Below are 13868 nucleotides of genomic sequence, written 5' to 3'. Positions count from 1 at the left end.
AATTCGAAATATGAGAAGATTAGAGGCAGATTAAATGGTTAGTTGTTATGTAACCACTAACAACTAATGTTTGATTATTTAATTACAGAACACGTATATAATGTTTGATTATTTAATTATTAGTATTTTAAATAATTTTTTTCTACATTATATAAACCAATCTGATGTTCTGTTTATGGTCAAATCAATTGAACCGACCGGTCTGGTTCGAATGTTAAAGCATTGAGTAGTAAAAAACTGAGAGGAAGTTGAAAAGAGATTACCGCCAAGGCGCCAAGATGGGTGTAAAAAAAACCAAAAAAAACTTTAATTGAGATTAAAATTAATTAACTAGAGAACAAGAAAACACCACTAATTAAGGATGATAATTAAAAATTTCTTACTTTTTTGACAATTCCTTACCTCTTTTGCCTCCATAAATACCACTCCCCACTCTTTCCCTTCTCTTCACATTTCAAAACTCCCCATTTTCCCATTTCTAAATTAGTTTTAGTGACAGATAGAACAAATATGGCTGCTAAAGGTTCAATTTTTGTCGTGTTTTTTGTGGTGATTTTGAGCGTCGCTAATGGTAGAATTCCGGGTGTTTTTACCGGCGGATCTTGGGAAAATGCTCATGCTACTTTTTACGGTGGAAGTGATGCTTCTGGAACAATGGGTACTTTTTTTAGTTCTTCTTCTTCAATCCTTGACTTTAATTATTATTTTGAGAATTTGATGTTTCAGTTCTTGTTTTTTTTTTAATGAAATTGCTCTGTTCTTGATATTTTTCTGTTGTTGTGCATTAAACACAAATTTTCTTGCTGTCCAAACAAAACCAAGAGTGAAAAACAATGAGATACCCTGCCTAATCTTTTTTAAAAGGTTTGAATGCAAATTAAGTCACAAAATATTAATGTTTTTGTAATTTTAATATGAGATTTTAATTTTTATAGTTCCAAATACAAATTTTTATTGTTTTTATAATTCAAATTATCAAATTGAAAATCGACTGATCGGTATTGGTGTGTTCTCATGCCCGCATCAGCATGCATTGATGAAATTTTTAATTGACAATTTAGATTGTAGAAAAATTAAAAATTCGTATTAACATTGCAAAATATATATTTAGTGCTAACGTGAAATTTTATAAAATATATATAAAAAAATGATAAAATATGTTCTAACGCCTGCATCAACGCGGATTGATTACATTTTCAATCAATAATTTGAGTTGTAAAACAAATCTTAATACTACTCCAAAGTATACTATAATTTATTATCTTATTTGAATTTACCATTTTAAAAATTCACCCATTGACAAGAAAATATGAAAAAACACCTCAATTTTGCAAATTATGACAAACTCATTTTCATGATATTTTTTTGTTGCAATTCAGGAGGAGCTTGTGGTTATGGAAATTTATACAGCCAAGGCTATGGAGTTAACACTGCAGCATTAAGCACTGCACTATTCAACAATGGGCTAAGTTGTGGTGCCTGTTTTGAAATCAAATGTGCTAATGATCCACAATGGTGTCATTCCGGTAGCCCGTCGATTCTTATTACGGCAACAAATTTTTGCCCGCCGAATTATGCTCAACCGAGCGACAATGGCGGTTGGTGTAATCCTCCTCGGCCTCATTTCGATCTCGCCATGCCAATGTTCCTCAAGATTGCGGAGTACCGGTCCGGCATTGTTCCGGTCTCTTACCGCAGGTAAAAGATTGAATTATCTTGCTCTGTTTTGCTAGTATTTTGTGCTTTTCTTACAATATTTAAACATAATTTTCCACTTTTCAAACATTTTCCACTAAATTTAAAGAAACATATGGGTCTAACGGTTATTTTTACAATGAAAGAAATCCATAAGTTTTTAATATTCCATTCGAGAAATATGATATTTTTGTAAAGCCGTTTAATTTATGCAGTTCAGCAGAGTAATTTACTATAAACTCGGTTGACAAAATAATATTTTGTGATATCATATAGTTCGAATCATTTTGAATTAGTATTCTAAATTTCAACTTCGAACCGTTTTTAAATAAAAAAACTCTTCAGGATGTAAAATAGTAATAGTTAATTGAAACTGAAGTTGAAATTTTAAAAAATATATAGCCATCAATTTGATTTTATCAAAAAAGAATCATATACTATTTGTTCCAAATTGCATATTAAGCACCTTTTCTAAAAATCTTTACATTTTGATCCTTTGGTTTTGTAGAGTGCCGTGTAGAAAGCAAGGAGGAATCAGGTTCACAATCAACGGTTTCCGTTACTTCAACTTGGTTTTAATCACCAACGTCGCAGGTGCAGGAGATATTGTGAAGGCTAGTGTAAAAGGCACAAAGACTGGTTGGATGTCCATGAGCCGTAATTGGGGTCAAAATTGGCAGTCAAATGCTGTTTTGATTGGTCAGTCACTTTCTTTTAGGGTCACAGGCAGTGATAGACGCACCTCCACTTCTTGGAATATGGTTCCTTCAAATTGGCAATTTGGCCAAACCTTCACCGGAAAGAATTTCAGGGTCTAAAAAAATTAGTGTAAAGGGTCAATTCGATCCTTGAATTTATAACTCATGGTCAAATAATTCTTCTCAACTATATTGACTAATTAAGAATAATACTTTCTATTTTTAGATCAATTATGGAAAATACTTTCTATTTTCAGATCAATTAAGGACAAATTTGTGTGTTATCCTACTTGATCTAAAAATAGAAATTATTATTTTTATTGGTCAAAAAGACTGAAAGTGAATTATATTTAATCATGAGTCATAAATTTAGAAACCGGATCGATCCTTTTCTCAAAAATTATTTATATTTTTCCTTTATTCTAATTTTTACCATTAAATTGGGATAAAAAGTGTGTTTGGGTAGGTGACTTTTTTACTTACTTTTTAAACTTTTGTTAAAGGTGATGAGGTGGTGAGTGTGTTTTTTACTTTTTGATAGGGTAAAAGGTGAAAAACAAATGAAATGTAAGGAAAGGAGATGAAGAGGCTAAAAAAAATGTAGCCCGCATCTTTGTATTTACTATAAAGTTTTATATATATAAATATAGATATTATATTTTGATTATCTTTATTTAATTTATGTGTTGTTTAAACAAAATTGCTTTTAATATTTCGACCCAAGTTTAATAATCTAAAAATTTCAAAAAACGTCATAAAACGGATATGCGCTACACAATGCTAAAAATTGAAAGGTTGAAATGTGCAACATAAGGAAAAAAAAAGCAATTTTTTCTGCTTGGCAGATAGTTCTTTCTCTCTGAAAAGTTCTCTCCTTTCGAGTTTTCTGGTATGGATTCTGTTACATCCCTATGCCAGTCCCTATCTATCTCTGATGAAGAAGATGATATTGTCTGTTGTGATCTGGGTGACAAAGCTAGACTCATAGGAGAGAGTAAAATTGCGAACTCTCTTATTGGTAAAGTGTTGCTGACGAAAAGGGTTAATAGAGAAGGGTTCATTGCTGCTGTCAATTATATGTGGAGAACGAAAAGTAAGCTTTCTGTGGAAACTGTGGGGGACAATCTCTTTGTCTTTCATTTTGATTCGCTGGAAGATAAAAGAAGAGTGCTAGCTGGGGGACCTTGGAAATTTCAAGAGTACTTAATTGCTCTAGAGATTCCTGGAGGTGTTGGAGATTACTCTTCTATGAAATTTGAAACGGTGCCTTTCTGGGTTCAAATCCATAATCTGCCACTAGTGTGCCTAAATAGAGAGGCTGGTTTCTCTCTAGGAGCTCAACTGGGTGCTGTAGAGGAGGTAGACCCAGGGGCTTCAGGCGATTGCGTTGGGAAGTATATCAGAGTAAGGGTGAAAATTAATATCCTAAAACCTTTGAAACGAGGTTTAAAGGTTATGGTAAGTGAAGGGTCGACGGTTCTAGCTGGGCTAAGATATGAACGTTTACCAGAATTGTGTTACAATTGTGGTATAATTGGTCACCCAATTCTTGAGTGTAAGATTCCTTTGAGAGGAGAAGGAAATTACAGATATAGTGATATGATTAAAGCAGGGCTTTCACAAGGAAGAATGAGTACGAACAAACGTAGTAGAAGTGTCATGGGAGATGAAGGAAAATGGAATAATACTGGTGGAAGTGTAAAACCGATGAGCGGTGGCGGCGGAGGACAAGCAGCGCGAGGCGTTGAGGTCACAAATCCACAGAAGGAAAGCAATATCAAATCTTTAGATATGGCTGGAAAATCTGCGATGATTTCGGAGAATAATATTTCCCAGCTAGAAACTGTTACGGAAGAGTTTTTTAAAAGAGGAAAGGAGATTTCTGTGTCTGATTTGGTGGAGGTGGCGATTGTGAAGGAATCTGATCCTAAAGGTATGGCTACTTTAGCGCGTATAAATTCAAAAATTAAATATGGGGGAGATGGTAAAGTCAAAGCTGGGGGAGAAGTAAAGGCTGGGCTTAGAATTAAATCAAATGAGAAAGGCTTTAAAAAGCCCATCTTAAAAGGGCTTAGTGGAAAAAAGGGCTTAGCAAAGGCTAAAGGTGTGAAGATACCATTAGGTGATATCACAAACTTCTCAAATGTTCTGTTCAATGAAGAAGGAGAGAAGGAGATACAGGAGAGAAATGGCAGCTCAAGTGAATGTTTCTATGAATCATCAACACTATCTCAAACGAGAGACTGTGAAGATGAGATGGCTCGATCTAATTTTTTATCGGCGGAACCTGAGAATCAGGTTCGCCGGGAGCAATGATAGGCCTTAGTTGGAATGTCCAGGGAATGGGCTCCCCTAGGACATTAAATGCTCTTTGTGACATTATTCACAAATGGAAGCCTGGGCTGGTCTTCCTGATGGAAACCAGAATGAAGTGTTCTCAATTGGAAGGTGTTTGTCGAAAAGTTAAAATGAATAGAAGTTTTGGGGTCGATTGTGATGGCAAGAGTGGTGGATTAGGTCTCTTCTGGAATGATACTTGGGAGGTTAATGTTCTGAATTCTTCTAAGTTTTTCATTGATTGTTTAATTAATGATGGAACCAACAAATGGCGCTTTACTGGCTTCTATGGGAATCCAATTCAATCCCAAAGAAGTCAATCGTGGGAGCTGCTGAAGAGGCTTAGTAATATGTTCAATGGTCCTTGGCTGGTTGGAGGGGACTTTAATGAAATTGTTCATCAAGAAGAGAAGAGAGGAGGAGCTAAGAAACCTGACTATATGATGGAGAATTTCAAGAAAGCCCTAGAAGAAAGCTTTGTGACTGATCTGAGTGGTAATGATGGCATTTTTACTTGGTGGGGGAGAAGAGGGGATTATGTGGTTTTTGAGAAATTAGATAGATTTGTTAGCAATTTGGGCTGGAAATCTATGTTCCCCAAAAGTCAGGTTCTTTGTCTGGATTTTTGGGGTTCTGATCATAGACCTATTGCTGTGGTGGAGGATAAGGAGAAGAGGAATGTGAAGAGTGGTAGATTCCATTTTGAAGAAGTTTGGACTACCAAAGATGGCTTCAAAGAGGTGGTGGAAACTTGTTGGGAGAATTCTAGGCCTGTTACTTCTATGAGTGATTTTCCTGCTAAACTCCAGAGGTGTGCTAAGGAGTTCAAGAGATGGGGGAAGAGTTCGGTGGGAAACCTTAAGCTAAAAATCAGAAAGCAAAAAGCTATTCTGAAGAGCCTTATGGAATCTAATGAGAATGACTTCCCGGTTAGGCAAATCAAAAAGGTGGAGGAAAAGCTTTCTGAATTGATTCACCAGGAAGAAATTGTTTGGAAGCAGAGAGCTCGGGCAGATTGGCTCGCTCATGGTGACAGGAATACTAGGTTCTTCCATAGGAAAGCTAACCAAAGACAGGCGAGGAACAGAATCAAAGGCTTGTTTGATGAGCAGAGAAACTGGAAGGAGGAGCCTGATGATATGGTATGTATCATTCAAAACTATTTTCACAATCTTTTTGAGTCGATTCATCCTTCTTTGTCGGATCTAGATGATATTACTAAGTTTGTGAAACCTGTTGTGACTGATGTTATGAATATTGACCTAGATAGGTGGTTTACTGCTGATGAGGTTTTCAAAGCTATTAGTGAGATGAATGGTACCAAAGCTCCTGGGAAAGATGGTTTTCCGGCTATTTTTTTTCAAAAATATTGGAGTATTATAGGGAATGATGTGACCAAAGTGTGTCTTGAGTTTCTTAATAATAATTCTGATATCAGGTGCATTAATGATACGATTGTAGCTTTGATTCCTAAGATTAAGGTGGCTAATAGGATGGTTGATTTTAGGCCTATTTCTCTGTGCAATGTGATATATAAGATTATCTCTAAGACTTTAGCAAATAGACTGAGACCTATTCTGGCTATAGTTATTGATGAAGCCCAAAGTGCTTTTCTCCCTAATAGACAAATTATTGATAATGCTTTAGTTGGCTTTGAGTGTATTCATGTTGCTAAGAATTCTAGGAGAAAACATAATGGCCCTATGGTGCTTAAGCTTGATATGTCTAAGGCCTATGATCGTGTGGAGTGGGTATTTATTGATGCTATGATGGTGAAAATGGGGTTTGAGAGAAGATGGATTGATAAAATTATGAGCTGTGTGAACACTGTGAGCTTTTCTTTTTTACTTAATGGAGTTGTGAGGGGTAGAATTCAGCCTGGTAGAGGTCTTAGGCAAGGGGACCCTTTATCCCCATACCTTTTTCTTATTTGTGCACAAGGGCTTTCTAGTATTATTAATAATGCTGTAGCAAATAAGCAGATTCAAGGTATGTTTTTTGGTGAGAATTGTATGGTGTCTCATTTATTCTTTGCAGATGATAGTTTAATTTTTGCTAGAGCTAATGTTGAGGAAGCTAAAGTGATTAAGAGTTTGTTGACTAGTTATGAGAAAGCTTCTGGTCAAGTTATTAATTTTCAGAAATCTGCTTTATCTTTTAACAAAGGTAGCAATCAGCATACTGTTGATCTTATTAAAGCTATCTTTAATGTTCCTGTTGTCCAATGCCATGAGAGATACCTAGGTTTGCCTTCTATGGTTGGTAGGAATAAAAAGGATAGTCTGAAAGCTATTCAGGATAGGATTTGGCATAAACTTCAGTCTTGGAAGTCAGGGTTATTTTCTAGTGGGGGTAGAGAAGTGTTGCTTAAAGCCATTATCCAAGCAATCCCTACATACTATATGAATTGTTTTAGAATCCCTAAGAGTATGATTCATGCGATAGAAGGTCTCTGTAATAAATTTTGGTGGGGTAGTCAACAGGGCAGTAGAAGAATTCATTGGGCCAAGTGGAGTTACTTGTGTTTTCCTAAGTGCAGAGGGGGTATGGGCTTTAGGGACCTAGAGTGCTTCAATAAAGCCATTCTAGCTAAGCAATGTTGGAGAATTTTGTCTAATCCCCTTAGCCTGTTATCTAGAATTCTGAATTGGAGATACTTTAGAGAAGGTAATTTTATGGAGGCAGGGGTTTCTAGAACTTGTTCCTACACTTGGAGAAGCCTTATGTGGGCCAAGGACTTATTAAGTTCTGGGGTTAGGTGGAGGATTGGTTCTGGTGATAGAGTTCACATTTATAATGACCCTTGGATCCCTAGAGAGTCCACCTTTAAAGTTCTTAGTTCCCCTAAATTAGGTCTTGAAGCTAAGGTGAGTGAGCTTATTGATGCTAATAGATGCTGGAATATAAAGATTCTTGAGGAAAAGTTCATTCAGGCTGATGTTTCTTACATTATGCAAATGCCTATATCTTTATCCAGCCAAGGCGATATTTTGAGATGGCATTATGATAAGTCTGGCAACTACAATGTGAGGAGTGGGTATAGACTTGCTTGGGATCAAAAGAATACTTCCTCAGGTTCTGATTCTTCTAGAAGTTACAAGTGGTGGAAGTCCCTCTGGAAGTTACAAATTCCGTCTAAAATCAAAATTTTTCTTTGGAGATGCTTTCATGGTTGGTTACCCACTAAATCCAATCTTGCTCATAGGGGAATGAATATTGATTGTTGCTGTCAGAATTGTGGGGTGGATGCTGAAAGTGATTTGCACGTTTTCTGGTTTTGTAAATGTGCTTCACAGGTCTGGAGACTGTGGAGTGTATCAGGCCTTTGCAAACCTGAAAGGAATTGGAGGATACAGGATTTTATTAGTTATGCTTTTAACAAATTGCAGAAGCAGGAGTTCATCATGTTTAGTGTCCTTCTTTGGCTAATTTGGAATAACAGAAATTGCAGTCTGTTTGGTGGTTCTGTCAAGCCAGCAGGGAAAGTTGTGGAGTGGGCTCAGGTCTATATTGAAGATTTTAGCAACAATCAGCAGGCTCATAGTGTTACAAATCAAACAGCAGATCATATGCGGAAAAGGAAAGCAAGGAAAGCAGAGGATAGTCGATGGATACCTCCAAGGAATGGTACTTTCAAGATTAATGTTGATGCAGGATTTGATTCTGTCAATGATTGTTTTGGTACAGGTGCGGTTATCAGAGATAGCAATGGCTTGGGGATTCTGGCAGGTCATTGCAAATACAGGGGAAGTCCAGAGGTGAGTACTGGTGAAGCTATTGCTATAAGGGATGGAATTGTGCTGGCCATGAAGGAATGTTTAACTCCTTTCGAAATCTCTTCTGATTCGAAAGTAGTAGTGGAAGCCTTCAAGAACAACAAATTGCCTGCTAATGACATTGGCCTTATTATTCAAGATTGTAGAGTGTTATGTAATAATGTCAGTATGTTAGGCATTGATTACGCTAATAGAAGTACTAATAAGGTAGCTCATTGTTTAGCTCGTAAAAGTCTTATTAGTAAGAACTTTTCAGAATATTGGAAGGGTTGTATCCCTACTGATGTAACTCATCTTGCTGTGGCTGACATCTCAGCTCTTTTGAATTAATTGAAATTCTGTTCTTCAAAAAAAAAATAATCTAAAAATTTCAAAAAAATTATCACTAATCATCTATAACCAAAAAAAAAATCATTTTATTAGTATCAACTTGATTTGAAAGTTTCCTTTCCATTATCACTCATTTACGCAAATTGAAATAAAATATACTATGTTTTTGGCATATTTGACTATCGTGTCATGTTTTTTAATTTACATAACTATCATGTCCGAATGAATTATATGTATAGATTAACAATATGCAACATTTAAATAGATGCCATACTTGTGGTAAGTCCAACATAACAAATAAGTCAATAAAGTGCCACTAACCTCGCTCAAATTGGAAAATTAGATTATATGTTAAACATGATTCTTTAAAGGCCTAATTACTTAATAAAACCCCACCTTCTAACATTTTTTTCATTTATACCCCCATGTAGGAAAAAGTTCATTTATATCCTTTTTTTTGATTTTTCGTTATCATCTCTCGCCTAAAATTTAATTTTTTGACAATTAAATTAATTAAAGAATGAAAACATTATAAATAAATAATAATATTAATATTTAATTAGAATATAAGCTAAATATAAAGGATCATTTTGAATATTTTTTGAAATGAAAAGAGGTCAAATTAGTTCTTTAGGATAGAGACGAAAATGAAAAATCAAAAAAAGGGTACAAATGAACTTTTTTCTAGGCCAGGGTATAAACGAATAAATGTTATAAGGTGAAGGTCTTTTAAGTAATTAAACCTTCTTTAAATTGCAAAGATCCAACTTTTCAAAACATTAGGCCTTCATAACATTTTTATTATTATAATTTATCCGAATTAAGACACTATTATTTATCGAACTTTTTATTTATTTATTTTAAAAAATATCTTAATCGAACATTTACATAATCATATGTTTTATATGAATTTGCTCATATGTTTGAAAGTTATTAAGTTGTACAACTATGTTGTAAGAATATAAAATTGAGTCGGAAAGCAAGATTTTTTGTTGTTAGGATCTGAAGAAATGGATGAAAAATCATTACTTTATTAAAAGACAACAAATGTGCAAATTGAACCAATTAGGATTCAAAGTGAGCATTATACCTTTCATTAAGTATTAAACCAGGAATTTTGTACAATTGGAATTTCTTAAGTTACAATGCTTGTTTGCTTGACTATATAGAGATGTGAATGCTAAAGCATGCAACTAGTGATTAAGAATAGGGTTTTTTTAGATAAATACCAAAAAAAATAAAATATTCTCAAGAATACTACCTCAATATTTTTTTTTTGAAAAATACAATCTGTACTTTTTTTTTTGAAAAATAACTTTTGTTATTCTCAAAAATATCCTTTTTAATCTCAAGAATACGATTTTAGTTATCCAACGGTATACTAACACTGTTGGTTAACCAACAAACAAAACTATTATAAATTCAAACCTCCATCTTTATTAAACTAGTTGAAAATTCTATTACAAATCCCTCCACCTTCATCACCGCAAGAATAATTATCAAATAAAACCTAAATCGTCTTTTTAAAATCTAAAATTATTGATTAACCATTTGTTAACCAACAAGGTACTAAAAACAAGGTCATTGGTGCACTATTAGTACGTCATTGGTTAACTAGCAACAAACATAAAATTCAGCAACTGTTTACTAACGATTTTATTAACGATATATTCAAAATAAAAATTACAGGTTACCTAACAGTTTATCCAATATTAACCATTGGTTACCCAACATCCAAAAATATTATAATTCTCACAAGCATTTCTTCAAACACCTAGAGTTCAACATATTGTGCAACACAAAAAAATCGAACCACAAACATAAAATTCAACAACTGTTTACTAACGATTTTATTAATGATATATTCAAAACAAAAATTACAGGTTACCTAACGGTTTACCCAATGTTAACCATTGGTTATTCAACACCCAAAAAATATTACAATTCTCACAAGCATTTCTTCAAACACTTAGAGTGCGACATGCTGTGCAACACAAAAAAATCGAACCACCATTCATCAACAACATCGTTCACAAAAGAAAAATAAAAAATGGATTAAACAACACACAAAATGTGATTAACCCAAAATATTCACATTAACAAGGGATTAGACTGAAATCAAACTTCGGATCCGCCCATGAACCCTAATTTTCTTCACCATTTTTAATGATTCTGCTGTGAAAAAAGCATTTGTAATTTTCTGGAAACGTAGGCAATCTCTTAACGAACGGCGATGGCGGGCGATGGCGGCAGACTTACGACGGCGCCGATGGTTTGTTGACGATTGAATAGAGGAGAGGAGATCTCTAGGGTTTGGAGATTGAAGATGAAGAATTGATATGAGATTAGAGATAGAAATGGATTGATTTTAGAATAAAACAATAATAGAAAACGTAAATATCAAAAGTAGAAAACCTAAAACTCAAAAATAAAAGATGGAAATTGTATTACTCAAAAAGAGAAAGTTCAACCGTACTATTCTAATTACTTTGGATAATGAAGGTATTTTGTCTAATTAACTCTTAAGAATATAGAAATTTAGCCATGCCTACTCACAAGTACACCTTTTATAGTCATTTTTAAATATTTCCCTCTTGCTTTCTAATAGAACTATTTATGTTTAGTTTAACATATACATTGACCAATAAAATAACATCTTTAACAGAATTATTTATGTTTAGTTTAGGCCAAATGTTGTAAAAAGGCCAAACCTTTTACAGAAATTTCACAAAAGTCCTGACCTTTCAATTTTATCAATTTTGGCCAAAAACTGATTATTTGGTTTCACAAAAGTACTGACCTTTCAATTTTGTCGATTTTGACCAAAAATGAATTATTTGGTTTCACAAAAGTCCCGACCTTTCAATTTTTGGCATGCCACATAGGCGTCACATAAGCAAATTGAAATCAAATTGAGAGTTGGCCACAATTGAAACCAAATAATTTATTTTTGGCCAAAATCGACAAAATTGAAAGGTCAGAACTTTTATGAAATTTTTATAAAAGGGTTGGCCTTTTTACGACATTTGACCTTTAGTTTAACATATACATTGACCAATAAAATAACATCTGCCATGTCTATGAAGGAAGTGATGAAATTTAAACAGGGATAAGGTATAAATTTTAAATTTCATCACTTCCTGATGTTTATTCTGCGAATCACCTGGTCTTTTAAGTTTTCTAAATTTTAAAAATGACCCTAACTTTATAAAAGTGGAATAAACATAACATTCATTGTTAGACAGAATACACTTTGATAACGTTAGAGTTATAATTGTTTAAGCTTGATAACATTAGGGTTATTTTTGAAAATCGAAAAATATTAAGACAACTACTAATTGTATGGCACATCAGCCGAGTCAATATTTAAATACACTACTACTGTTAGACGAAGGATATACTTATCCCACTTTGATAATGTTAGAGTCATTTTTGAGACTCAAAAAACATTAGGAGACCAGATGAGACAGAGTAAACATTAGGGTCATTTTTGTATCTTAACCCATTTAAATATTCAATTGCTGAAATATTGGATTTACTAATATTTTTACAAATTAAATTGATAACATTCACATTTTCCACGAATGAATATCATTTGCCCTGCCCACAAATGATGTGATAAAATTGGTGAAAATCATGCGTCCAAGAATTAAGAGAGAGGAAAAGTTTGGACTTAAATATACAAAAGAAAGCTAATGTTTTTGTCTCTCAAATACTATAATTTTTTTACCCGGCAGCTACCAAGACGAGATTTATAACCGGAAACTATTTTAATTTTTAGCTTTTAGAATTTACAATAAATGTTCAAACTTCTAAAATAAATTTATGCCTTTATAGTCACATAATCCATATATTTAATTAAAATATTAATAAAACAGCAGCTAATTAAATAGATTAATATAAATTTTTATATCTTCTGTCACTACATTTTCAAATGAAAATGCTTTTGCATGCTTCAACTGGCACTCTTCTCATGCTAGATTTTAGCATACTTGATAGACAAATAGAATAATACAACAAATTGAAAATTATAAATATATAAGACTCAGATTATTTGCAAGCTCACTTCATTCATTATCCATAATTTCGAGAAATACTGAATTTAGGAAAAAAGACAATTAAGTGCAACACTTTCTTAATTTGCCTTCATTCTTAACAGATGGGCTATTCATTTACAAGATATTCATAAGAAATTAACAGGAAAGCTGATGAAGACTGGCAAAAGATCCCATTATCAACTGACTTGATATGAGAACCAAATGAAGAGACCTCTTCATGCTGTGTTGAACACCGCCAAAATTCTGAGTAAAACATGGTTAGATTTTAATGCCAAATACTTAAACATTCATTCAATTAAACATTCATTCAAAGGTTTACATAATTTTAACTAAACTCAGCCTGCGCTAAACATCAATATACTCAAACTTGACTCACATTATAAAACTTAATCTATATTTAAAACCAAATCATAAGTCTATACCAACCAGCAATAATACAAAGGGAACCCAACAATTATGGTTAAAACAGACAATCAAATTGCTTTTCAGTAAAATATGTTCATATACATATCCATTTAGACCACTATCAAGAATCACAGTACTACAGAACAAATATGAATTTTGTTGTAAAACAAAAGCCCTCAGATCTCATAGCTTCTGATAATCATCTCCGGTTATAGCGCAAATGGCATGGCATCCGATAACACGCTTCGCACACCACCGCAACGCCAATGTGTATGTGTGTGAATCGAAACAATGAAAAGGTGGTGATGATGGTGAGCAATCATGGTGGTGAGCGAAGCCTATCAAAGAACACTAACCATTCACAACCGTTCAATATAGGTTATGTTGGCATCACTGGGCAAAACTAGACAACAAAATCACAACCCTACATGCATATCAAATACAAGGCAAATTATGTGAAGCATGTTTAAAATTCATTCAGACATTATAACAAACAGGTTGAGAGCATTAAAAAAAATTTAAAATTAACATAATTTTATATGTGAGATGGGATTTAGTAGATGAAACGG

At 33.7% G+C, this 13868-nt stretch overlaps 1 protein-coding gene across 1 annotated transcript; it reads left to right on the top strand.

Annotated features, from left to right (window-relative positions):
• The first annotated feature begins 434 nt into the window (after positions 1-434).
• On the top strand, positions 435-3060 carry LOC126662345 (expansin-A4). Its single transcript, XM_050356303.2, has 3 exons — positions 435-658; positions 1380-1698; positions 2204-3060. Exons 1-3 carry the CDS (start codon positions 511-513, stop codon positions 2511-2513), a joined length of 777 nt encoding a protein of 258 aa, XP_050212260.1. The 5' UTR covers positions 435-510; the 3' UTR covers positions 2514-3060.
• The last annotated feature ends 10808 nt before the right edge of the window (positions 3061-13868 follow it).

The sequence above is a fragment of the Mercurialis annua genome, linkage group LG8 (genome assembly GCF_937616625.2).
Source record: "Mercurialis annua linkage group LG8, ddMerAnnu1.2, whole genome shotgun sequence".
Classification (NCBI taxonomy): Eukaryota; Viridiplantae; Streptophyta; class Magnoliopsida; order Malpighiales; family Euphorbiaceae; genus Mercurialis; species Mercurialis annua.
Note: the sequence above shows the minus strand (reverse complement) of the source record. Positions and strands in the feature narration are given on the sequence as shown.

Bases quoted from the DNA above. Each gene is read 5' to 3' on its own strand.
- LOC126662345 (XM_050356303.2), top strand. From the start codon at position 511: ATGGCTGCTAAAGGTTCAATTTTTGTCGTGTTTTTTGTGGTGATTTTG. The intron at 659-1,379 runs GTACTTTTTTTA...GTTGCAATTCAG, and splicing joins TGATGCTTCTGGAACAATGG to GAGGAGCTTGTGGTTATGGA. The intron at 1,699-2,203 runs GTAAAAGATTGA...TTGGTTTTGTAG, and splicing joins GTTCCGGTCTCTTACCGCAG to AGTGCCGTGTAGAAAGCAAG.